Source organism: Excalfactoria chinensis, chromosome 3, assembly GCF_039878825.1.
Source record: "Excalfactoria chinensis isolate bCotChi1 chromosome 3, bCotChi1.hap2, whole genome shotgun sequence".
Taxonomy (NCBI): Eukaryota; Metazoa; Chordata; class Aves; order Galliformes; family Phasianidae; genus Excalfactoria; species Excalfactoria chinensis.
The window spans coordinates 73,246,766-73,273,981 of NC_092827.1; the positions used below are offsets into that span (position 1 = coordinate 73,246,766).

The window sequence follows — 27,216 nt, forward strand, 5'->3', positions numbered from 1 at the left end:
ACAATGTTAGAACTGCACATTTAGTTTCAGTTTAGCTACCTCAGCTCACGTAACATCTCCAACACACTATACGTACATTCACTGTCTGCCTCTGGGGATTCCGAAACTTGTGGGTTTGTTACAGTCAGCGTGACTTTTTCTTCTGACGTAGAAGACATTTTAGGTTCCTCGTGGGTTATTTCACTTCATGAACAGGAGAAAAAAAACATAAGAAAGAAAAAGAGAAATTCATTATAAAGCTTCAGAACAGGCATTTAAAAGGATTAAGAATATATTCCCTCACTGTTTCAAAACAGTGTAAAGACTAGAAATTCCTCATCCAACATTCCTACATCTAATTTATGATTCATTTTATGTAACAAATGAGTTACTCAGCAGTCTTTCCAGCTAATGCTGGTTCCATAATAAGACAGCTGTATTAAATAATGACATCATTATCCTCTGCAGAAAGAGCACAACTACTATATTGAATGTTTAGAACAAGCTGAACAAAAGTTTTACTGGTCCAATTTACCACATAAAATTAAAGGTTTTCTTTTCATTATTAACATCCCTTCTTCATCTCCTTATAAACAGTTTCAGGTGAGAAAACTGTTTCTCTTTCCATAAACAAGTAGATGCTAATCAAAGTCTTCTGTTTTATTTTATTCTTTTTGATTGCTCAAGTGTACAAAATAGAACCGGAAAGAATTCAAAGCCCAAAATAAACCTGTGAAAGTTACAGGAATAACAGGTGTTATTTTTCAGCCACTCAGTTTTCATACAGTTTGTTGACAGTATCTACTTTGTAATCCTCAAAGTGTGAAAAGGTTTACATGGCCTGTTGAATCAAGTACTTATCACAATACTTTGGGGTCTGCGGCTATTTGAGAAGAATGACAGTCAGTTTGAGCTATGGTCATGCCAAATTATATGTAAACAGAGACAGAAAGGAATAAAAAGACTGCTATACACAAGAACAGAGGGAAGAGCCAATACCAACATCATAATTTTAAAAAGGAAAGCCAGCAGTTACATGCTGTACAACACCAACGATGCTTTTTATCAACTTACTCTTCTCTTGAAGTCTGAGAAGTAACAGCCTCAGCAGCTTCAAACACCAGTTTACCATCCTTGGGAAGGGTAGGACATTCAGGAGTTGTTTCTTCCAAAAATCCTGGAAAACAAACAGATGAATGACTTTACTGTTTCACTTAGCAATTACTTCAAAAGTGTTCATGTAATTTTAAGAGAGCCTTTTAACGTATCTCATCCACAATAGTGGTATAACAACATACTGCTACCAAGAGTTCAAACGCACAGATCCAAATTCTTTCCAGTAAAACAAAACAGCCCGCTGTGTATTTTATGTCACGAAAACAAAAAGATTATTGGTATTTTGATCATGAGCTACATATATTACTGACCTAATAAGTAAACACTTCAGAAAACATCTTTTCTTTTTAGAATTAGATGGTTACGTTTTGTAATTTCTCTTTGGATACTTATTTCAGCAATGCTCAAATCATTTCAAATGCTTGCTCAACTGTTTTTACCTTGACAGGTTCAGTTTCAGTATTTTTCTTTTTTTTTTCCTCACTTCTACTGCCTGCTTCCTTCATATCCAGCAGTTACATCAGCAGATAGTACACACACCTGGAATAATCTGCCAGCTCAGGGCAAACAAGAGCTATGCAGACTGCCCCCCTAAGGCTTGCACAGTACTGAAACTATACAAGAGTATTTCTATCACATTCCAGCAACGATGGTTTCTTTACAAGGCTGTTATTCAATGCTGGTGAGCCACAGATCTGCTTGCATTAATACATCTTTAGCAATCTGGACAGATGTTAATACTGTAGACCAACTGAAATACATTTGGAAAAGGCTATGAAAGCTGTTGTGCCAGTAGACTGAGCACACACAGCTGTAATTAAAGCAGACACACTTGCAGACTTGTTTTCAAAAGGAAACTATTTAAATGAAAAATAACAAGGAGGTGAAAATTAATCTAGTCATAGTTACCTTGTCTAATTATATACTAAACTTCCTGTTAAAAAAATACTTATAAATATATACGTAACCCTACAATAGAGCGAGAAGACCAAGTTTTCAAATTCTGTCCCATTAACACCCATAAATCACTACTGCATCTTAGCAGCAAGCGCACAAGAAACACCAGCCACAAGCAACATACATTCTCAACACTCATCAGCACCAAGTCTTGCACTCATCAGTAATTTAACCTTTTGAAGACATCTGAAAAAAGTTATATGATAAAACACACCAGCTTCTTTTCCTAATTCTGATGAATCTGTACGTTCCACCTGGAAAAGTTTATCTTCAACTATTTCATTGTTCTCTTTTTCTGGTTCTTGAAAATCAGCAGATTCTTCGGTGAAAGAACTAGCTGGTTTAGCAGCTATAAAAATAACATCATCTTCAAAGTCACTAGGCGATTTTGCATCGTGATACTCCAAAGTAGTTTGGTCTGACTTTAGAGAGACGTTACTATTTTCTTTGCTGACATCCATTTTCTCCAGACCATCTCCGGGAATGCTTTCTTGAGATTCTTCCATTGCAGAATGATCAACCTCAGGATTGCTTAGAGTAAAGAGGGATGCTTTATCTCTACTTCCAGACCAGTTGTCCTCCACCAATCCACGACAATGCTCAGATGAAGCTCCAGACTGCTCTTTATCATCTTCTGTTACCTTTAAAAAAAAAAAAAAAAAAAAAAAAAGAAAGAAAGAAAAAACAGAAAAAAAAAAACCAAATTTATATCACTAATACATATATGCTTTATGCCAAAGCAGGAGACAGTGAATAAGAGCTTTAAAACTGTCACCTTAAGCAAAATTACTTCCCATTCTCTGGCACTGTCTTAGCTTTCAAAGTTAGGAGTAAAAGCTGACTGTTCCTTTGACTGTGCTTATTGAGTTTCCACAGCTCTGGAGAACTGAAACAAACTAGTCTTGTGACTGCTTGTAATGCCATCTTGATCCTGTTCATTGTCTCACTACTTTGTTTTCAATAAGGGGGAACTACCCAGAAATTGCATCACAAGATTTCTCTTTTACTGCTTGTCTTTCCAGCCCACACATGTTGCTAGTATATGTTAAAGTGCAGCACGCCTGTAGCATGAAACTAGTCAATTAATCTGGCTGCTGTTATTAATAAAACATTATAAAGGAGGACAAACTTCTTGTTCTGAGTAACTATTTACAACAATAATTTACAAATGTACAATTAAAGATAATAGACAATTTGTTAATGTATGTATGGAAAGCTCATCTGTACTAGAATGTACTAGAGTAGAATGGGACAGCTGTTAGACAAATAACTCTCAACAGTTACAAGAATACCAGCCCTGCTGCAAACCAAGAGAACTTCATGGCTGAAGAATACATAACAATGAAGCTCTTTTCATCAGGAATCAATTCTTACCATCATTTAAGTAAACACAGTCTCCCAGAAAAGCAGACTAAAAGTAAATGCAGCTCATGACTTCTCATGCTTTCAGAGGTGCCTTATTTGCAAAGCTTAAAAAATATTTGTCAGTTAAGAATGACTGGCTCTATCTATATTTGTTACTTTTTTCCCAAACCAGTACTTGATGAGGTATGACAAGAAGGTTAACTAGCAACTGGAACAACCACAGCTCCTAACAACGGAAGTAAAAACTCTGAAGACCATTAGTATTTATTACAAGTATGTTCCTAAAATGTCATGTATTTGAAGGTCTAGCATAATTTTTTTTTTTTTTTACTAAATGCAACTATGCCAATGTGATTTGCAATTCAAATTTCCATTAGAGTAAGTTTTGGCAAAGTTTTTATCCATCTACATAAAATTCTTTCATATAAAATTCTATAAAACTTTTAACTGCAAAAAAAATTTGACACCGGCTTACCTCAACAGTCCATTTAGCGTTAGAGTTCACTTCCCTGAAAGATATTCTAGGTTCCTTTGCTCGTAGGGGAGGAGTAACAGATCGCCCTGGAGATGCTGAGGGAGTTGCTAGGGGTGTGGTGCGAAGGCTGGATCTGAGAATAGACTGAGGAGTGAACCCAGCAAAACCAGAAGCAGAAGATGATGTCACCAAAACTTTAGCTCTCTATGAAAAGAAATAAGTTTTTGTAAAATCAATTCTATCTTTTAAGGGAAGACTTCACTTGCTAAAAATATTAGTCTCAACTAAAACTCAATCTGTAAAAGCAGAGAACAAAATATAACCTCTATATTCTCTTTCACTAAAGGCTGCTTTCCTATTTTTTAATGTAGATGTAGAATGTTATCTTGCAAACTAATTTCCTGAAAAAACAAGAATTCAGCATCTTCTTGTCTGTGATATCATCTTAATATGCCAGTACTTTCTACAGCTTCTGAAATGTTCTTCTCAAGTTCCAGAATCACAGAAAAAAACAAACAAACCTTCAGATAACCACAGCTGCTTAACTGAAATAAGAAACTGAAGCATACACACTCTAGCTTCCAAGCAGGCAAGTCAAACAGAGCTATGAAGCATTTAATGAGATGGTTATGCTACAAAGCACATGTGTAAGTATGTATAGCGAAAAATACAATTTCGACTTACTTCTTTTCCACTGTAATAAAAATAACTATTCGTTATTGGACAAGATGTACATTGAAATTAAGTTAGAAGTTAACTTCCAGTTTACAATTTCCTTCCCATGACTTACTAACGTGCTTTTTCCAAAGGCACTTTATAAACAACAACCGCGTGTAAACTCAAAATTTGCATTCAATACTGTGTGTGTTAAATACTATGATTAAATTTCAAATGTCACAGGCTTTTATTTTGGTTTGTGGGTTGTTACTGTTTTTTTTTTTAATACCAACCTTAACCACAAGAGGAGTCTCCAGTAAATTCAGTTCTGAAGCTCTTGAAAATTTTTTTTGTGAGCTGGAACCATGTACGTTTGATTTCAGTGAGCTGGATTCCACGTATGAAGTAGAAGGCAGGCATGGTGACTGCCAGCTATCATTCTGCGCTGGAGAACACGAAGGAACAGGACGAACCACCAAATCCAGCAATCTGATGAGATATGCAATTTTAAACCATAAAAATAAAACTACATTTGAGACAATAAATAACCAGAATACACATTGGACAAGATATATGAGTGCATCCTCACTGCTGGGGTAGCATATCAAGCCCTGGTCCAAGTAATTGGCATCTTCTTTTTATTATTAAATAGAAAACACAAATAATTTCCTAAGTCACTGCCTGTGAGGCAAGAGTAATCCAGTTTTACTCTTACAAATGTCATGTCAAAAGAGAATTAATCTGCAGTTCAAATTCCCTACTTAGTTGTACCCCTACATTCATTTTTTAGCAGATATAGAACCGTATGGAGTCAGAGAAATTTGAGAACACAAGAATTACACACAGAAGCATATTATGAAGATATCTGAAATGTACTACCACAAACTAAAGTTAGTAGTGAACAGTAAGTAATGCAGTAATACTGAAATTATTATTACTAACTTGCTACTTGTTAACACAAAAAGCAGCTAAAACAGAAATTACTTTTGATATTTAGAACATAGACTGTGTAATATTTGTTTCCACCCCACAACTTTAGGATCTTCACTCTGTGGATCTGCCATACCTGGAACATTTTCGTGAAAATTTTGTAATTGGTGTCCCAACAAATGCATCAGGCAACTCTGCATCAGGGAGAGGATGTGTTATGACTGGTGGTTCTGCAACTCTGGGACTAGGATTAAAAGGAAAATGTAATTTACTTTCATTCCCCTTAAGAGTCCAAATATATCTGAATTCAAATTTACTTGACCATGCCACCTACAAGTAAATCATTTGATAAGCATTAGTCTCCTTCACTTAAAAAACAGAATTACAAACGATTTTAAAAGGCTAATACAAGGCAGAAAACAGACACAAAATGGTGAAAGATTACTATTTGTTCACACAATCACATCTATCAAAACCCGTACAACAACAGATTGATGGCAATCATTTTTTGCTTCAGCTATCTTAAATTCTGTAAGCACATTTAACCATGATGCAAAAATACGTTTTTGCATAATTAAGACTATCTCAACTGGACAACCTTCTTGCCAAACATTACTTATCACATATTGAATCTTGAATGTTGTACTGTGCATATCTAAGGCAGACAAAGCAAGCTTTACCGTAGGCCAGCCTTTCCACTCAAATACTAAAGAATTCAAATAGATTTTTCTCTCTCAGCCCCAAACATGTAGCTAAAGACTACTTTGTTAAAAGGTTTCTTACCTATCACGTTGTGAGATACTGCTTTTCTGCTCATTTCCTACCCATACTTCCCCAATTTTGGATAATACATTACTGATGAAAGTTGCTCTTGTATGCACATTTCCAGCATTAGCTTGTTTTGCTACTGTTGATAAGGGCTTTGGTCTTGAGACTGTAAAGGAAAAGGGAAAAAATAATTGCCCTTGTGTAATCAGAGTGGTGGTCAGTTGTCCACTATACTTTTTCCCCTAATTTACCTTCTCTGAAGACCGATGAAGGCAAACGGTAAGGTTTGGCTCTCTCTAAAGCCAGCTTCCTTTGAACTCTAGGAAGGATCTTGCCATATTGATCTAATATAGAATTTCTGGCAACTGCTCGCTCTCTCAAACGAGGATCACGATCATTCTAATAAAAGAGCAAAGGAAGAAGTTAACTAATTACAAAAAGTTCATTGCAGAGAATCTACCCTACTCTAATTAGCATGTACAGTTCATCTACAGAGATACAGAAATATACCTATCAGCAAACACCAATTCTGCCTATTTTAACAAAGTGGATGGGAGACTAGACTAACAACTGAGTGTAAATCTTTAACTTACAACAATGTTTGTAACCTTATCAAACCATTTCCTGATCACAGCTTTGTCACCTGCAAGTCCCATTTTCAAATAGCTGACAAAACAACACAGTAACAACAGAAAAATCAAGGCCAAACACACCTTCCAGAGAGATGGAAGTTTTCAAATGCAGGACCTAAAAATGTCAAGTTCACCTTGAAAGCTTGATTCACTGTAAAACTATGGTTCCAGAAATCCTGAAGTCCTGCATGGGGTTAAAATCCCTTCTTAATGAACATTTAAGCAAAAATATAGTTTGCTCTACACTGCTAGTAAAAAATGATTTTTGTAACGCAGGACTCTAATGAAACATAACTTAGTTATATATATATTAAAAAAATATAATAAAAAATATATAATATAGCTAGCCATATAAAATAGCTAGCTTCCTGCTCCAAAAATAATGCCTTCCCCTTTTCTTTCCCCCCATGAAAACATCAATAGATGTACAGAGCACTATAATACCATTTGATAGATTAAATTCTCAGCTACAAAACATTGTTTTTCAACTTAGTCACTACCATTAGCTATGCATTTTTTGCCAGCAATAAACAAGAGCCTGCACTCTGCAACTGCAGAAATCTGCCAGAGATTCACAGTAGCTCTGATGGTGCCATTCCTAGAAAAAAGCTGCCTATACAGTTCATTTTTCACTGTTCAGTTCACCTCTGCACGTGGTTGGTCTCCAGAAACACTCAGCAAGCACTGATGAATGTCAAAAAGTGCTGCTTTTCATACAGAGAATAATTTGATAAGACACATCATACACACTTCCACATCAGATGCCATTGTGTCAGACTGCTCCTCTGCTGCCATATGTAACACGGCAACAAAATACAAAGGAATATTGGTGGGAAGGATCAGCCTCTACTGCCATACCACCAACATGCACCTCTGACATCGTGGATCAACATAATAAAATAGGAGGCATTACTTTCAGAGCAGCCTTCCTATATTAATCAGATTTGAATTACTTTAAATTGAGTCAATTGGTCTGTAACAATTTAAAAAACTCACAAAGTAGCTTTAGATAAGTGAAAGATTTTGTTCAGCTTTTATGTTCGCTTTTTATTCAAGGTTCAGAAACTTATCCCAAGTACTTCAAATCATGTTTTAATAAACACTGAACAACAACAACAAAAAAAGCAATCAGAATTTTTATGGAGTAATATAAAAAACAGCTAGCAACATGTATAGTAAATTTGCACCCCTGGAGGGAACTTCTATGCTTACCATAAGATTGACCTTCATTGAATGATTCAACTGCAGAGCTGGAATATAGTTGGCACGCTGCAGATGGTGGACTAAAAGAAATTCATGATTTTGAACACCACCGTTGGTCTGTAAGAATTTCTCCAAGCACTCCTATGGGAAACACATTTCAAAAAACTATTACAACTCTGTCTCTTCTCTCTTCAAAGAGATGATTAAGATATCTTTCTTGTCCGCACTTACTTGTTCAGTGTCTGTGAAAGGCAGCTTCAGTAAGTCTTCCATTAGTCCCATCTCCTGGCAGATTTCATACATGTGTTTTAACAGTTCTTCTACATTTAACTTAGTGGAATGTTGCTGCAATAGGCTCCAAGCCTCCACCATGCACCTGGAATTAATTTTGGAGATGTAAACGATAATACCATTATCAAAAAGATGCCCCAAAATTGCTGTACATTGAAAGTTTAAAAGTGACAGTGATTTCTATCACTTTTTCTCCAACTTCCCATCATAACTGAATACTAACATGGTGGGATATATTTCTTTACCTATTGGACAGTAACACAGTGAGGAAAAGCTGCACTTCGTTACTGCTTGACATTGCTGGCTTCATCATCTGCATGTATCTGAGGGCTCGCCTATGCTCTCCTTGGCACATCAGGGATTGAATAATTCTCATATGTTGCCATGGCACAGTTTTGATTGTAGCTGGATGAAAGAGAAGGGCCAATGAATTCTGTAGAAGTCAGAAATTAGGTTTGTTAAGATACATAATATTCACTCATAATAAAGGTACTCAAAAGCTTCCTCAGTAGTGGCAAATCTGTTAAATGATTTCAAATGACTAGTACTAATGAAATACTTGATACAAGAAGTGTAAATAGACTTTTTAAGCATTTACACACAAAAAAATGCCAGCCATACAGAACAAAGTGTTTTAAAACATATTTCTAGGTTAATCAAATATCTGTATATAATCATAATTTTTTATAGCTGTTCTCAAAAGTAAATAGATTTTATTAACATAATAACAAAAAAAACCCTCCAGCAACAGAAAAAACATGAATTAAGTTCAAAAGTCACTTTTGCAATCTTCCACCTAAAACATTAAGTTATCATGATAGTTTTAGCATCTTAAATACCTAAAACATCATTTTTTGGGGAACTGTTCAGCTGTTCTGCCTAAAATGACTTAAATAAATGGCTTTGAAAATTTAGACATCAAAGATTATTAAAATTCATTTCTTTTTTAATCAATTTCTCGCCAAAGTAATTAAAATCAAATTTCAAACCACAATTAATCGTTGAAAATGCTGTAACACTGTTATAAAAAAAGCATCTGATCTTTTATTACCTGTTGTAAGCTAAGCACCGACTTAAAAAAGAAAACGTCTTTTTACAGTTTACGGCTCTATATTGTAACGCATGCCTAATTAAGCGCTAACATACTTACTTCAAAATCATTGTGATCCAGTAGCCAAAAGCCTTGAATAAGCTTTACAAGACCCCAGGGGATAGCAAAAACAGTTGGGAAGGAGTCAATTGAAGTTTCTGTTTTATTTGGAAAAGAATGCATGATATCCAGCAGTAAGTAAATTGTCTGATATCAAGTACTTGATTAAGGCTAATAAATTTGTAAGACCAAGAATTTAGCACAATATATTCAGAAAAATAATAATGAAATAAGAACATAAAAGTGTTAGAAAGAAGAAAACAGATTAGTCTTGCCCTTTTAAGCTGTTAAAATTCAATGAAAGACAGGATTTAAACCACAAAATATCATTCTGAGTAAATAAACAGAAATACACTTTGATTTCTCTAACGTTTTCAAAAGGTTAACTTCAGATAATTAAAAACCCCAGATATAATCTCAAACCCCTCCTCAATCAGTGGAGCAACCAGATGGACATTTAAAACATTTAAACACTTGAGGAAATAACACCAGGGGATTTATAAGCCACATTTCCAGCGCATGCAAAACAATGTAAAGTTTCACAACGTGTATCAGTCCCCAATGAGAAAAACTGGAATTAAGACACCATTAGTTTCTGGTAATGTCATTTTCTCTTTTTTTAGGGATATACTCTAATCAGGAATCTCTAAGGTAGAAGCTTTAAACACCCTTCCTTTTCATGCTCTGTTTGGTGAGGCAACAAAACAACTCTGTGTATTTCAGCAGCTTAAAATTATGTCTCTATCCAATCTTGTTTCTCTGTTTATTGTTTTATGTGCCTGCAATTAGAGCAGCAGAAAAGCAAGCACTGTTATATGTGCTGGAAAAAAATAGAAAAAAAAAAAACCAATACTCAATGATTTAAAAAAAAACAAACAAACCAAAAACCAGGTACTGATACAACACTAGTACAACTCATTTTGCTCTGAAGCAGCACTTAAGTGCATCATGCTAGAATGTAGCTATTTGCTACTGCTGCTTTTACAAAGTTCTACTTCAATTTTAAGAAAACCAGGGTTCTTAATCTTTAACATTTAACACACACTTCAACATTAGTGTACCTGTTTTCTCAGAAAACACTTCGCAATCAAGTATGAAAGAAAATAAAAAACCAAAATTAACAGAACAGAAAAAACTGCTTCTAATTACCACTTAATTCTAAACAAAATCTACACTGCTTCATGCAGACATTTAAAATATTATTAAGTACACAGTGAACATTTAAAAGCATTTCGGTGCATATACTGAAGGTGTAACAGAAGTTAACTATAAAGGATACAATTGCATGCTTGTAGTTTTCTTCGATGTTTTCTAACAAATAGAGATCCAGCAGTGCCTGAAATGAAATACTTTCTTTTTACAAAAAACTAAACCAAAAAAAACCCAACACCCTCCCACACTCCATCAATCACATGCTTGGATTCTTTTTGATTATTGTTGTTTTGTGGTTTTGTTCTTGCTTTGTTTTTAAAGGAATATAACACTCACGTGCAAACTAGCAGGTGGGTATTTCCCAGTTCCTCCTTCATCCCTCCGCCACAATTTCTCGGCTTGTTCTCCTAACTGTGAAACCATTCCATCTATCATCAAGCAGTCAGAATCCCATCTTCCTCTGGAAAAAAAAAGTAGTAGCAAGGATTTGGACAGTGACAAACACTCCAACACCGCAACCAAAATACACGCCTCTGAAGAAAAGAAAGCAACAAACATACAGAGCTGTGAACATTGCTTGAAACGTGAAAATTCCTGAGCCAGTTGAGAGATGTTCATTAGGTTGTATTCAATTATTACAGGAGCTTATAACAGACATCCTAAAAGCTCTTCTACTGAGTTAAAATCTGCAATTAACTTTCAGTTTTCAGGCTGTTCCTGCCTGTGTTACTTGCAATAGCACAAAAAAAGTTGGTGAAGTGCCAAAAATCATCACTCTCACGCTACCTAAAAGAGGAAATTTAACACCACAACTTCTTTTTAATGTTAATCTCGTAGTTCAAACTGCAGTGTTCCCATAGAGCAACTGGGAGACAACTTGATGGAAATATCACCTTTTGTTTACAGCATTTCACTTCTATTACTGAAAAACCTATTTTCACAAAGCTGAACGTACAGGTGAATTTCAGCATCATCACAAGCAGCATTTATGTTTATGGAGACATACCATTACAATTACATGTCTGAACATATAAAATTACATTCTTCAAAGACAAACATCACTGACTGATGCTGCCCTCTCATTTTCCCGACAATCAAAAGCAAAACAAACAAACAAACATACTAAATGAAGTGGCTCATGTTCCTTGCCAGCGTACATGTAAGTTACTTGAGAAGTCAAGTAAGCTGCACTTTAAAGTCAATACTAAGCAGAGGAATACATACAGACCATAGCACAGTAAAGTAACCTCCTTATTCAACAGAGCAAATGCATCACTGAATTTGGTACTGCTGGCAAATGCATTTAGCACAGTCAATACAATTGTTTATGTAAAAATGCCACTCACTACCACTTCTGAACCTGCAGTGGAAGTGTTCCAGAGCTCCCCAGTAAATCTCACCTTGATAAGCGCTCAAGTTTCTGTCGATGACTGGTATAGTAGCTCTGAATCAGAGGATAATTGTAGAAAGGTCTAGATAAATGCATATCATCATCTACAGGCAATCAAGGGAAAAAAGATAGTTGAAGAACTAATAAATTGCACAGATCATAATGTCTGAATATCAAGAAGCATAAGCAATCCTTCAGCTTTGTTTCTGTTTTTACTGAAACAGAACTCACAAGACAATTCCTTCTCGTCTCCACTGTCATTTGGATTTCACAGTTAATGTAATAATTCAGAATGTTATCAACAATAAAGATCACAATTATAAAAAATAAAGACCTCAAAGGAGTTTGCTGGGTATTTTTATAAACATATAATGCGAACACTTCTGAAACTATAAAGGCTGACAATGAAATCTGTATTCCACACAAACAAAAAAAGCATTTCCAATGCTTTGCTTTTTCCCCTCAAGCAATAAAGAAGTTCAAAACCTTCAGGTAATCTTTTACTGTAAAACGCCCCAGGAAACACTGTGTGGGTCAACGGCATTAAACTCAAAAGCTCATTGCTGTTTGCTGTTCTTAAAGAACATACAAGGAAAGGAACCGCTTGCATTATTCCATGCTACACATTTGCAAAAAACAAGAAAATATTCATTTCACCAACAGAACTTCAGCATGCACCACCACTGAAATAACACCTTGCGTAGCGAGGAAACACAATGTGGCTAAACGTGTTCACTGTTAGAAATGTATTGCAGCTAAAACCTACCTAAGCCCTCTGGTAGGAGACTGGATCGACAGAACCAGATGACCACTTGGGCATACAAAGAAATGAGGCTAGTTACCACCTGCTTATTTGTCAAATCTGTGATACCTGAAAAATAAATGAAAGAATTCTTTTTTTGATTAACCTCCCTTCATTATACAACATAGAAAGTATAAATATAACACGGTAAATTTTCTTCTTAAAGATAAACACCATAACAAAAGTAACCCTTTGCAAAGTACCACCTTCAATAAATGTTTAAAAAAAAAATTAAAACATTCAAAAGTGCAAGTCTGAACTGCTGAATGCTCTTGTAAAACATTTCTTTGTCAAATGGCAGATTTTTAGTACAGCAAAGGAACTTTTCTATGTTTTCAATATGCCAAGCTGTTAAAAAAGAAACTGTACAAATTTAATTATCTTATTCTTACAACTTACTCAACTGTTTCCTTTACAATCATAATACAGTATTTGTACTCAATTACGTTGCTAGCTAAGAACTGCGAAGAATAATTTTTAGTATTACAATACTCAACTGTTGTATTTCCAACCCAGTCGCTTATGCCATCTTCTTGCTGAATGTAACTTCCCCTGTGACGTTCACACGCTCCAGAACAAATCACTTCCTTAAACAGATGCATTTCTCACTCAAACTTAAGCTCTCCTCCTACCTAAACCTGTCTTCCAAGCATTAAAACAAAAAAAGCTCTTATTTCCCCAACTGCAACCCCAACAGCATCCTGAACGAACAGATTAATATGATATATGAAAGATTTAGTAATGCTATTACAAACCTTTTTCAGTAAGCTCTCGTGCTTCTGTGAGAAAACAGTTTAAGACTGTGCTGAGGTTGCTCAAAACTAACTGACAGTGCTGAAGAGACTGCATCGTTTGTGGATCAATGAAGTTGCATGAGCCATCGAACAGCGGAACACCTTGTCAGAAAACATATTAAATCATTAGCATTCGGAGCAATTTCAAGTAAGTTTCAAGGTACATCTGAAGAACTATGTATCACACAGTGTCAAACTGTAAAATATACTCATTTTAAAAGGGTAATTTTACATTTGCAAAATCCCTGTAGTATTACTCACAGATTTGGTCAAATTCATCTTTCGTATAGATCACTTTGTTCCATGTCCACTCAAGAACAAACCGTAAACTGGCAGCAGAACTTGGCTGCTCTTTAAAAGAGAAAAAGAAAGAGGAATGAACAAACAATTTCAAGCTCAAGAGTATAGAACAAAATCACCATGAGTGGTCATTACCTTCAGATGTCCAATGTTTAATGTATCCAGTCAGAAGTTCTAAAGAACTTGTCTGAACAGCAGCTGACAATACAGCTTCTAACTGCTCCTCCTAAACATGAGGCAAAATAAAAAGAGATTCTTACATACTATCAATGTCTGAACCATCAACAATCAGTGTTTCTTTCTACAAAAACTGTCATACAGACACCAAAAAGTCATTTAGCACAAACTCAACTCATTCCACATTCCTTTACTTAATTTGAATCACATGCTCATTGGTTTGACAAACACATCAACTCACCCTCTGACATTTCATCTTTCTAAAGGCTAATTCTCACCTTTATCCACATGTCTACACTATAAACTTAATTTTCTGAGCTCCAATTAACTATTTATAATAACATCCCCTGCACTGTACATTTTGTGCACAGAAGTTTTCTATCAGGAACGTATGATGGGGACAAAACAAATACAGACATGCAACATTTGCATGAGAAACAGAAACTGAAGTCAGCCTGCTTTCTAGATTATAAAGACACAAAGCAGTACTAACATCAAAGCATTGTTATAATTTTCAAAAAAGATAGAAAAGAATTGAAACATTTAAATTGTAGCATATTTACATTTTAAATTGTTCAAAGATTGTACAACAATGTAGTGGTAATCCTTTAAGAGGATAACAGCCAGGCACAGACATAGAATAATAAAGGGTAATTTACTGCAGCTAGCGTACTGATACTTTCAGGTGAAATGATCCTTTGCATCATTTTACTGAATTTACTCCTTATTTCTGTACCTTTCCTACCCTCGTTTCCTACCCTTTCCCCTAGGTAAAATCATTAAGTTCAAAGAAATCTCTGTACACTGGAATAAACATGGGATATTTCCATTTTTTTCTCAGAACTGTTTGAGACGAGGAAACAGAATGAAGAATACTTATGGTGGCACACAAAACTCTAATCCAGTGCAGAAGAAATACTCCAATGGCCAGGTCAACTTGCTGAGAAATTTCCTCCAGCTGCTTAAGTGTGTAAAAGAGGTTTTTGTCCCACTGTTACTTCCCCAAAGCTGGAGAAGAATCCAAGAGACAGAAATATGAGGGCATTGGGAATGCTATCCCTTGCCTGTTAATTGCTCCACCATCAGATGACCAGCAGATCAGCTAGATAGCTTAGATCCTGGCTTGGATGAAAATGGGTTGTTCATCACAAATGCTTCTTCTCTTAAAAAGCACTTCAGCTGACAGAAAGTTCTGTCAGTGTACTACAAAACAAAACCTATGAAAGAGGAGGCTACAGATGCTGTGGCAGGATAAAGCAGGTAAGACACAGTGGGTGTCAAGATATGGTTCCCCTTACAGTTTCTACACTCCTGTCAGAGAATACAGATGTATTTCCCCCCTTGATTCCTGACATGCGCTCACCTGACTCAGACTGGACGGCTGAACATCAACTAGTCTTGGAGATAGCAAGCCAGCTACAAGACACCTATTGTAGCTATCACATATGGCTTCACTTATTGAAGGACCAGACTTCTTCAAAAAATTCAAGGTCTGAAACAGCAATAAAAAACAAAGATAAAAGACAGCATTATTTTTATTCCATGAATAATCACTGAAAAAAAATGAAATTAAAAAGTTGATAAAAGATCAGAAAGACAGTGTCAGTAATACACTTTAGGTTAGCAATCTGATTAAGTATTACTATGTAGACTTTAAGATGACAGACAAAAACCTGCTTATAAAAATCCTATAAAACAAAATATCGGCCTGTACCATATTTCAACCAGGTATTTTCTATCTTCTTTGTTTACATGCTGGCTTTTCCACTGAAGTAAAATACATCCTATAAAAACGCTCCAGCTTTTAGACAATTTTAAATCACATTTGGGATGATTAATGCTTTGGCTGGTTTTGCTGAAACATAACGGTGTTAAATGGTGTGCAATGAAATACACAACTACTTATGCTGCAAATACGTAATGAGCAAAAAAAAAAAAGAAACAGTTTTCCCTAATATCTACAACACTTTTGCTCTTGTTCCTGGAGGAACTATGTTCTCTGTTCCTAGAGGAACATTGTATTACTCTCCAGACACCCACATCCATTATGCTCAGCAGGAGTCAATGGAAGTTTTACACAGTGGACTTCAAACATAACCATTTACTTAAAACTGGAAGATGTAGTTGCAATTCTGCAGGTAGGTGGGCAGGATGAGCATAAATATCCTCTTGCACCGAAAGCAGTGCAACAGAAAAAAAACATACACTTCTTGACATTCTGAATGAAGATATGATAAAAGATCACCTCTTTCTGGAAGCCAGTGCAAGTCATGTGAACTACTCCAGAGTTCAGCAAGCATGTACCATCTGCAGAAACAAAGAATGTTTGTTAAAATCCTATAGCCTCAACATCACATTATGACCAGCCTACATTTTTAACATAGCAAGATTCAAGTCAATAACCTTTTTTTTTCCTTTGCCAAGTCACTTACAAACCTTTTGAAAATATCCTCATTGCATGTATGACATTTTTCTCTAGTGTTGCTGTGTGGAAAGCCTTCAGTTTAAAGTCATTTCACTTTATAACCATCATCACTTCACAAGCTACGTTATAAGTGCAGCAGAACCCAAAACTGCCTGGTATATTTTGCAAGATTAATTACTTTGTTGGTAAACTGATAATAGTTGGGTCTTGGTTTGGTGTATTTTTTAAATGACAAACTAATAAAAGACACTTGACCTCAATTCTGAAACTTATCTCCACTAAAAGCAGAGAAATACCTACCAAAATTATAGGTGCTTGGATTGAAAAACTGCTCAGGCGGTGGATAAGAAGGAGGAACTCCACGACTTAAACTCCGCTCGTGTACCAGAACATCCAAAATAATGTTTGGAGAAGTCACACTCGTTACAGCATCCAGAGACCACAAAGCAAAATAGGAGCAATTATGAAGGAATTCTTCTGGCCTTTAGGGAAGTAAACGTGTAAGTTCAACAACAACGTTCAAATAAGTAATTTGTGAGAGTTCTGGGAACAACAACCTACCTTAGTGAATCTGGCATTTGAGCATGATACCAGCGGTTAATGTCAAATACACCCAAATAAGTAGATGGTCTTCCCTGGCCGTATGTATTCACTTGCCAGCTGAAGATTGATACACTGGTGTCAGGAGATATTACTGCAAAAGACAAGAAATTGTTTAGTTGTAGAAAGTATCGTATGTCAGATATTTTTTTAAACATCACTTTCCATTTTACTTTAATTCTGTTGTATCACTCATCACTCATCAACAACCGATTAATTTTAGCTTGATAAATACTTTAGAAAAAAAAATAGCATGCTCAAGGCATACGGTTACTTTTGTAAGTATATTTTTTAAAAGAAGATTTTATAACACACTCCTCAGAAATATGTGATAAGTGAAGAAAGTCCAAGGATGTTCATTCGATTTTGACACGTTCATAGAGGTTAGCATCACAATTACAGATGGATGTTGCCATTTCAGGATTAAATCACAGACAATAAACAGAAACAGCACTGCAAGATCATGCAAATGTCTTCCTTGTAACATCTGACATCCGTAAAAACCAATAAAAAGGAGGGGAAGGGTAACAAAGACAAAGCAAGAATTTATCACTGCAGCAATCTCAAAGATACGGACAGAGCATAACTGAATTTGTAAACTCAGAGACATACCCTTAATTTTTCCAACATCAGAACAGACGTGAGATTTTTTTTAAACGGCATATAAAGAAAGCTATTGCTAAAGAGCTTGTAAGTACAGGACTTCAATAGATTTAGAGAAAACAGACAGGCAGAGGCAGAGTAAGTCTGAACAGAAAGAAAAAAATCCAGATAACAATCCTAAGCAATGGGGAAAAAAAACCTGTTCAACACAAACCACCACACCTTACATTGTTACAGCATATCACATCAAGCATAAAACAGAATTGATATGTATATATATTTTTTCCTAAGGAAGTCCCACTCTATGATCTTGCAGTTGCTCGTACCAATGTCTTCATCTCCTGGCCTAAAGCAGACTAAAGCAATTCTAAAGTAACCAGAAAAAATTGTAAGCAACTGGCATATCACAAATACTAACTAATTCATGCAAGCCTGTATCAACTGATATCTTTTTAACAAAGGGTTAAGAAAAGCAAATTCACTCTTATATATAAATATATGTATTTATATCTTATGTATAAAAAAAAAAAATCTTTAACTTTCCTATTATCAAAATATTGACATCTAAACATGTCTTTACTTCTTCGCAGAATTAAAGCAGGCTGTGGCATTCAAAGTCAAACCATTTTTACCTGATCAGTATGTCTAAAGCACATCCTGTTCCCTCAAAAAGATTATCTTCCACGGGCACATACATTTTATTTTGTTAGAACAATACGTATCCTATTATTGACCAAATCTCTTTTTCATTTAAACAAATCAAAGGCATTAACTGTCACAGCAAATACAATTATTTCTTGCAAATATAATATAACATACAATACATAATAGTAATAACGTAATAAGCAGTTTGACTACTTATGGTTATCAACACCTAATTAAGAAAGATATATCATGAATCTGAAGCTGAATGTAAAGTAAGAGTTTAAATTAAAAACTGGATGAAGAAATGCAGAAAGAAAGGGATTACAGAACTTCTTTGTCATATTTACTGCTAACAGCAATGACATGTACTACCCTTAGGAAAAAAGTTCTCTCCACTGTGCTTAAAAATTACATTGTACATTTAACTGTATAAAACATTAACTTCAATGCCATCATCAGGTCAGAACAAATAAAAACTAGCAGAGTGCATCAATAGACAACAGCAAAGTTGTGTCATACTTACAAGTTTTAATAATGAATAAGCATCAAAGATGTATTTTTTTTAAGAAATATGTTATTACTGACATTAAGAAACATACTTAATACATTCTTCTCACTGCAATGTCAATTTCTGTTTTTAAATGTAACTCACGCAACACGTCTTTCTTTTTAAATAAGGCATACAAGCTATTCTATACAGATATTTGACTTTCAGACTGTGGGTCCAGCACCCATTGCTCAGATTCCAAAAACATTCCTTTTAGAATAACCAAGCACGGACATCAGAACAAACCTTCATTAACGCTGTCCTCTCTGTCAATATGGTTGCGAAATTTTTCTACGGTCTGACAGCTGAGTAATTTAGTATTGCTGGTCTGTCCTCTCAAGGGAAAGGCTCCACCTGTGAGATCTAAACTGTATCTTTCATCACAGTATTCAAAACCCTGTGGAAAAATATGGGAAGAAAGAAAAGGTCATTTTAAAATGAAAATGTGCATTACACCTAAATAAGAAAGACTGTTTCTAACTACAATACTGTTTCCCATGAGATTGTTTCCAAAAGAAAAACAGAAATTACTTTTGATTGGAAAAATAATTTAAAGAAGTATAAAATTCTAACGGTTCAGTTTGGTTGAAAAGATGTTTCCCATTTTCAAAATGTGGCCTTATTTGGTTAAAAAAAAAACAAACATATTTCACAGAATCAGAGAATGGTTTGGGTTGGAATGACCTTAAAGATCATCTTGCTCCAACACCCATGATGTGGGCAGGTCTGCCAACCACCAGATCAGACTGTCTGGGCATAATCCAACCTGGCTTTGAATACCTCCATGTCCCACAAAATCAAGATTCAGTTAGAGACCTACACTTGTATCTACAAGTAATGCAATACATATGCAAAGCTCTTTGCTCCCTGTCTTGATTACAGAACCCATGAAATTGTGGCACAGCAGTAGCTAAAGTTATTTTGAGAGGTATTACCTATATGCACAGCACTAGGCTGAACACACATCCCTCTGCAGAAGCAGTGAGAACTTCTTACTTCTTAATCATGTAAAATTGTATTAGCTATATCTTCTCAGAGACTAGTGAGTGAAATCTCCCTAGGTTCCTACACAGACCATAGCTAACAGCAGAAGAGGAAAATCACAGAATCACAGAATGACCCGGTTTGGAAGGGACCTCAAGGATCATGTAGTTCCAACCCCCCTGCCTAGCAGGGCCACCAAACATACGCCTTTAGAAAACAGAAAAGACATACATGTGCAAAATATATCTAAGATTACAAATTGCTACAGAATGCACCAACTGTTCTGATATATTCAGAAACCACAGCAGAACTGCACTGAACCTCCAATACTGCCATGTTCTAACTGAACACTAACTGAAAAACAGCCTTTCCAAATGCAGCACTGGTTCAAAACATTACTGCAAAAGATATTAATTTGTCAAGATCTCTTACACATTAGAAAAATGGGCGGTCACCAACCACAGGAACTGTAACAAAAGTAGGAGCTGGATTCTGCACCTTGGCAACCCCGGATCTGGACACAGACTGGAGAATGAGAAGTTGGGAGCAGCCCCGTAGAAAGGGATCTGTTGACTGCAGGTCAAACAAGGCATCGGTGTGCCCTGGTAGCCCAACTGTACCCCAGGGTGCACCAGACCCAATACTGTGTGGCCTCACCTCCAGCACTGGGTGTGGGTTTGGGTGCCTGAACATAAGAAGAAGGATATAAAACTATCAGAGAGTAGTTAAAGGAGGCCTACAAAGATGGTGAAGGGTCTGTAGGTCAAGGTGTATGAAGAGCAGCTGAGGTCCCTTGGTGTGTTCAGCCCAGAGCAGAGAAGCTGAGCAAAGGCCTCACAGTGGCTGCAGCACCTCATGGAAAGTGGAGGGGCAGCACTGAGCTCTGCTCTCAGTGACTGCAACAGGGCCCCAAGGAATGGCATGGAGCTGTCAGGGGAGGAGCAGTGGTGGTAAGGGACAGGGTCTACACCAGAGGATGGTGGGCCCCGAGCTACCAGAGCTCACAAAGTGTTTGCACAACACCCTCAGAAATATGGTTTGAATTTCGTGTGGTCCTGTGAGGAGCCAGAGGTTGACTCAGTGATCCTTGAGAGTCTCTTTCAGCTTGAGATATTCTGTGGTTCTATAATTTCATTACCAAAAAATGCTAATGTTTACTCCGAAGCATGCACATTCTGTTCTGTTTTACCAAATAAATTTGGAAATAGAAGACATGCAGATATGTAATAAAAATGTAAAAGATCTCCCTGGAAAACTAGCATGAAGCCATCTGTGCCAATGCTTACTTAACTATGCAGTAAAAAAAGTTTCCTTATGTTCAGACAGAGCCTCTCATGCTGTTTTTTTTGGTCATTGCCTCTCGTCCTCACACTGGGCACCACTAAGAAGAGTCTGGCTCTGACCTCTTTGCACCCTCCCTTCCAGAAGTTCAGTACACTGATGAAATTCCTGCAGGCCTTCTCCACTCCGCACTGAACAGCCCCAGCTCTCTCAGTCTCTCAGCAGAGAGGTGTTCCAGTCCTTTGATGAACTTTGCAGTCCTCTGTTGGACTCTCTCCACTCTGTGACTCTCTTGCTCTGGGCTGCCCAGACCTGAACTCAGCAGTAGCAGCGTGGCCTCATGATGCAGACAAAAAGAGAAGGATTCCCTCCTTTGACCTTTCAGCAGCATTCCTAGCAAACCGCAGGATCCCGCAGCCCTTCTTTGTGGTAAGGGCATGCTGCTGGCTTGTGGTCAACCTGTTGTCTGCCAGGCACCCAAGGCCTTTTCTGCAGTTTCCGTCCCTAACAGACAGCCTGCCCCCAACATCTACTAGTGCCTGGGAGTTGTTTCTGCTCAGGTGCAGGGCTTTGCCGTTCCCCTTGCTGAACAATGCTACAGAAATACTACAGAGAACAAAATTTAAAATACAGAATTGCAGGTGAAAGAAAAAGATGTTAAATAAATCCAACTGAATTTCAGATTATTTAAAATATGCTGAAAACAGCAATTATCATCACACAACAGTCAAATCCTTTTCTCACAGTTCTCTGCGTATGGACCCCTGGATATTAAAGCACTAGCACAGCAGACAAATCTTTCAAATTCCTATAAACCTTATTCAACGAACAAAGGTCAACAGTATTTTTATCCCTGTTTACTCAAACTTTGACTGACAAAAAGGAACAACCTACAAGTTTTCTGTCGCTAGAAATGGGCATGAAACTTTTATCTCAGATGGTTGTGCAAGAAGACCTAAGTACTAAAAATTTCAGAAATTCCCTGAGAATGACAGTATTGAACAAATCAGGACTACATGTAAAGTATGCCTTACATTAACTACAGGGCACAGATTCTATCCTGATGCAACTTCTGGGGTTTTTTTTTTGTTATCATCAGTTCTCAACATGAAGCTACACAGCGTAAATGGCTTAAACTGGAAACTAGATGAAGAACTTATCTTTCCCTCCAGCACCTCCAGCTGTTCAAGTTTCTCTTTAACCACCTTGGTCACACTTCTGCAACACTCACTGAGAAGGAGAAATGGCACAGGAGTAGAATAATCTCAAATCTAGAGACTAGTTCCTGACACTTCATGTCAAGATGAATGTGAATGAATCACTGACTGCAAGGTCTGTAGAGGGCTGCAAGTCTTAAATTAACTGTGCCACAGTTCTCATGGGTCACAAAAGCACAAAGTATTTGATCACACTACTTACTTAAAGAAAGAAGGAGTTATTAACTGGAATTTTGAGTGGATCCATTTTTAAAACCTGCTGAAACATTTCAGTTCTGAGGTAAAAATTAACACTTGTCACATCTTGTTCATGTTCAGAAGATGAAGACAAAAAAAAAACCAAAACACTGAGCAGTAAAAGGTCCCACTTTCTAACACTGAAATCCTGAGATAAAATAAAGTAGCCACAAAAGACCATTATATATATATATATATATATATATATATATATATATATATAGACCATTTTTTCAACAAACAAACAAAAAAGCACACAATCAGGAACCACCTTCATCACTCCAGGATTGTAGTTAAAAACAACTTTAAAAAGGATAAAAAAAAAACAAAGAAATACAAAAAAAATGGAGAAAGATTAAAGATTTCTCCTATCAACCTGCCACAGTGCTCAGAGCACTGTAACAAAAGAAGCAGCAAACTATAATGAAAGCCCTTTTAAAACTGATAATTCAATAAAGGTGTGCTCTGTTCCTCTAGAGCAAGCTATATTTATATCATAAAAAAAAAAAAGAAGTAGTCGAAGATAAAGACATGGCATCTATATTTAGAACTCACTGCATCACTTACAGATATTTATATCTTACCATGAAATAATGCATTTTAAAGCAACATTACCTCCCCCAAGCACCTCAAATTCACTTACTCAAAGGCAACATTTACAAATAAGCAAAAAAGTCAGGATTTAAACTCTAATTTTTGCCTTCATTCAAAAGAAAAAAAACCATGAAGGACACAGTCCCCTATAAAACCTAATACATAACACAAGAATGACTCTATTTAATCACATGCCTACTGAGAACGTTTAATTAGAAAACATACATAGTATCAAAATAAAAGGAATTAATTTTCTGAGTAAGATTATTTTCCTTTTAAATAAAAGGATTTTAAAAGAGTTTCAAGCATAGTAACTAAAAGAACCTTTTTGGTACGCATACAGTAACCATACAGATTTATCTTCTATCTATCAGATATAATTAACACTGCCATCTCACAAGCAATTGTACTTCATCCATATTTTAAACACAACACCTTTGGAGCCATTTTCAACTATTTATGTATACACTTATAACCAAATCATACCACTGTTTATTATATTCGCATTCCGCTAACTTTAAGAGTACATTTAACAGGAAATCCAATCAAGCATAAAGAGCAGTTTTTGTAGCTACTATTTTTCAGGATCAGCACTTAAGACAAAAATGGTGTGTTTTCTTGACAGTCAAGTAGACAAAATTCAAAAGAAAAATAATATACAACTAAAGATCAGAAGAGAATAAAGATACATGACAGTATTATAAGAAAGAATGACAGAAACTTATTCAAGTCCGCAGTTTGCTAAAACAAAGCTACTTGTACCTTTATCTTCAATTAATGCTTGGCATTAATTTGATGTTTTAATTAAGAATGATTTTATCTATAAAACCTGTTTCCTCTTTAGGAATTGAGTTTATACAGGCTCTTAGCAGACAAATTTAGTTGGAACACTTAACACTACAGTTTCAAATCATATAACCTGTTTTCAAAAAGTCTGGACAAAGCTCATGACCAAGCAGATTTAAGAGAAAAATCACTGCTTCAGGGCATCTCTGAGTTTTGATGGCAAATACTACTGTGTCAACATCACTGATATTCCTTCAGAGAAAATTACTGTTTTTCTGTTTTCACATACACACACATCTTACCTCATACATAACCTGTCCCGATGCCAAGCGCTTTCTGTCACCAAATGCTAACTGCAACAGATGTAAACTCAAAACATCACCTTCACTGAAAAAAGTACAAATTAAGAAATTTGATTAGAAAGCTGTTCTGTAGTCCTCGTTATTATTATTATTTTTATTTAATTGTATCTAGATCAAAGTTATCTTAATAGCATGCTCTGGCAGAAAAGAAAAGCACCACGTCCCTAAACATGACAACTGGTCACATTTAGCTGCCAAAACAGAAAGGACTTTTGACACTAACAGCTTCAACAGCAAATGCTAAACACATAATCCGAAAGCTTCAATATTTTGTATAGACTAAAAATTGTTGGAAATAGCCCTCTGCAGTGAGGAATTTCTTAAACCAAACTTCCTTTAAGTCAGGATTTAGGAGACTGCAACTCTATGAGCAGGTGAGCTAAGTACACAGGGAGCTGCTCCAGAATCATGCTTCCTCTATTTTGCTATGCTGGTTTATGACCTCAGAGGGGGATGTTTCCATGGAAATAAACAAGGAGTCATTACTTTTGAAGCAGCCTAAGAATGTCATTATGAACCTAGTTAAACCCAAAACTCTGGAACAAATCTGCAACACAACTATGACAATGTTTCTTCATGGAGTGACTTCTACGAAGTTTCAAACTAGAAATAAAAGAGAATAAACTTATTCTGTAATAAAAGGATTTCTGAGGTCAGTGTTCTTTTAACCAGCAGTCCCATCTCATATCTGCTAAATGCTGTAAAAAACTGCAATATAAGTTTGCCACCTTCCGTACTCAAAAGAATATCCTGCATACATAAACAAAATAAATATACATATTAATTCAATTAAGTATAAAATATATACTTGTTTATTCACCTTTCTTGTGTAGATTGAACAGCCCACAAGTAGCAACAATTGCGAGGATCATTTTCAGGTTCTTGGAAAGTAACAGCATAGATAGGAATCCTCCCTCCTTCAAGCTGTGAGTGGTACCTATAGGTTTACAAAAAGACCAGATGAGTCTATCGGCCCTCTTTGAAGAAGAGTAGAAGAGGATTCTGATGAACTACCTACGAGCTTATCCTCAAAGCAAAGGATACTCAAAGTAGAGCCATAATTCTAATTCAAACAGTTGAGTCAAAGAAGCAACTGTTTTGTTTGTTTGCTTTTTTTTACAGAACAGTCAAGAAGTGAGGAGATCACTGTTTATCAAATGCAGTGACCTGTCTTTATTACCTTGCCTGACATACTTCAAACCAGCTTCTCCAAAATAATTACCTCAACTGCCACACAAGAGACTATTCTCACTCTTGTAGGCTACTTAAATATAGAATGTAAAATTCCTCTTACAAATTCAAAGCACTGCCAAACAGAGGTAGCTTCTTGTTTCTTTACCTGGAACATGCAGAAAAGCTTTCTTCTTCCTGAGTTATGAACCCTGTCTCTAACTCTACAATCTACTCTTGCTACCATTCCTCCACTGTCTATTCATGTAACCAATAATTTCTGATAGGCCACCTCAGAATTGCTTAAGCAAATCTCCTTCTGAAGTGGATCAAATAGTTCATGGCTGTTCTTTGAAATTATCCCTTAATTCTTCTATTGTCCCTTATTCTAGTCTCAAGTCATTCTAAGCAAACTTTCATTTGCATTCCCTCTTTCCTTGCATTAGGTCAATCTTCTATTTCAGAAAAGACTGAAACAGGAACAAAAACATTTTCAAACACAGATCAGCTACTGATGTTTCACTTCTCACTAGTTCCATCCTGAAAACTTCAGAGAATACTGTAACCATGTTATTAACATATTCCAGGCTTACAATTACTGGTTCTTTAAAGTGAGTTGTCTTATAAGTATCAGCCCTGTCATACAATTAAAATAACACCAAGAAGAGTTCCATGACTTCTCAATTCAGAGGCACAATAAAGAAAACAATCCTAGTTCACTGGGGAGAATGTAGACAGTTTAATCTATGTATGACTTCACAGTTATTTCAGAAGGCAATTTCTAAACATCCCATGATTACACTGCAGAATTTCAGTTTCTGAAAAAGTTCTCTTCAACCTATTTCCTTCAGTTAAAACCTGAGATCGCTACAAGTCCAGACACAGCCGTGCATAAAAGCCTACTTACTCCCGCTTCAAAGTTTTCATATTCCATAGTGACAGGTAGCCATCTGAAAAACCCACAACAAGCAGATTGCTTCTGCTTATGTAGCACAGGGTTGGTATTGATGTTCCTGAAGGATTCTGTACTTGAAAACACAGATGTCGTCCCTCTCTGGTCACAGCTTCTCTTCTTTGTGGAACTTCAGCAGGAATTCCAGTGACAACTTCTAGGTCTACGTACACAAAATCATATGATAAAATAACAAACTATTCCAGTTAGTGTGCATGTTATACACCAACAGTATGAATAATCTCATTCTACTATCCCAAGCAAAATAACCATTTATGCATCACGAATTTACTATCCATTTCACATGTACCAAAGAACAACAAACTCTTGAGGTAGAAACATAACCACAGAAATCTCTCATGAACTCTCTATGCCAGGAGTGTGAGTCTCCTGGTAAAACTATTTGAAATGACAACTAGTCCTGAAGCTACTGTTATAATAACACAAGTGTCTGCAACCTGAATAGGTAAACCAGCTATTTCTTCCACCCAAATGCATGATTTTGTACTCAAATGGTAAAGTTTCTATGTCTCACTGGCAAAAATCAGTGACACAGGGAAGCCTCAGAGTGGGAGGGTGGTTTTTAGAATAAGCATTCAGCCAGAGCCACCTTTAATCAGTCCTAGACTACATGATGTCAAACCACCAGATGCAATCAGTAGTCCCAAATGTCTA

General features: G+C 36.1%; 1 protein-coding gene across 5 annotated transcripts in view; it reads right to left on the reverse strand.

Moving 5' to 3' along the window:
- Positions 1–27,216, reverse strand: part of AHCTF1 (AT-hook containing transcription factor 1) — a 50,812-nt gene that overhangs the window by 8,388 nt on the left and 15,208 nt on the right. For all 5 annotated transcript variants that reach the window (XM_072331014.1, XM_072331016.1, XM_072331015.1 and 2 more), the window contains 27 exons: positions 26,497–26,704; positions 25,240–25,356; positions 24,360–24,444; positions 19,205–19,355; positions 17,125–17,257; positions 16,864–17,045; positions 16,384–16,445; positions 15,502–15,630; positions 14,097–14,187; positions 13,923–14,012; positions 13,623–13,763; positions 12,832–12,936; positions 12,076–12,169; positions 11,012–11,135; positions 10,803–10,859; positions 9,524–9,670; positions 8,619–8,806; positions 8,314–8,458; positions 8,092–8,223; positions 6,499–6,646; positions 6,263–6,413; positions 5,616–5,723; positions 4,843–5,038; positions 3,893–4,096; positions 2,267–2,693; positions 1,054–1,156; positions 77–183 (listed from right to left, as the gene is read on the reverse strand). In XM_072331014.1, coding sequence (XP_072187115.1) covers positions 77–183; positions 1,054–1,156; positions 2,267–2,693; positions 3,893–4,096; positions 4,843–5,038; positions 5,616–5,723; positions 6,263–6,413; positions 6,499–6,646; positions 8,092–8,223; positions 8,314–8,458; positions 8,619–8,806; positions 9,524–9,670; positions 10,803–10,859; positions 11,012–11,135; positions 12,076–12,169; positions 12,832–12,936; positions 13,623–13,763; positions 13,923–14,012; positions 14,097–14,187; positions 15,502–15,630; positions 16,384–16,445; positions 16,864–17,045; positions 17,125–17,257; positions 19,205–19,355; positions 24,360–24,444; positions 25,240–25,356; positions 26,497–26,704 — 3,825 coding nt within the window. The remainder of the gene's footprint in view (positions 1–76; positions 184–1,053; positions 1,157–2,266; positions 2,694–3,892; positions 4,097–4,842; positions 5,039–5,615; positions 5,724–6,262; positions 6,414–6,498; positions 6,647–8,091; positions 8,224–8,313; positions 8,459–8,618; positions 8,807–9,523; positions 9,671–10,802; positions 10,860–11,011; positions 11,136–12,075; positions 12,170–12,831; positions 12,937–13,622; positions 13,764–13,922; positions 14,013–14,096; positions 14,188–15,501; positions 15,631–16,383; positions 16,446–16,863; positions 17,046–17,124; positions 17,258–19,204; positions 19,356–24,359; positions 24,445–25,239; positions 25,357–26,496; positions 26,705–27,216) is intronic.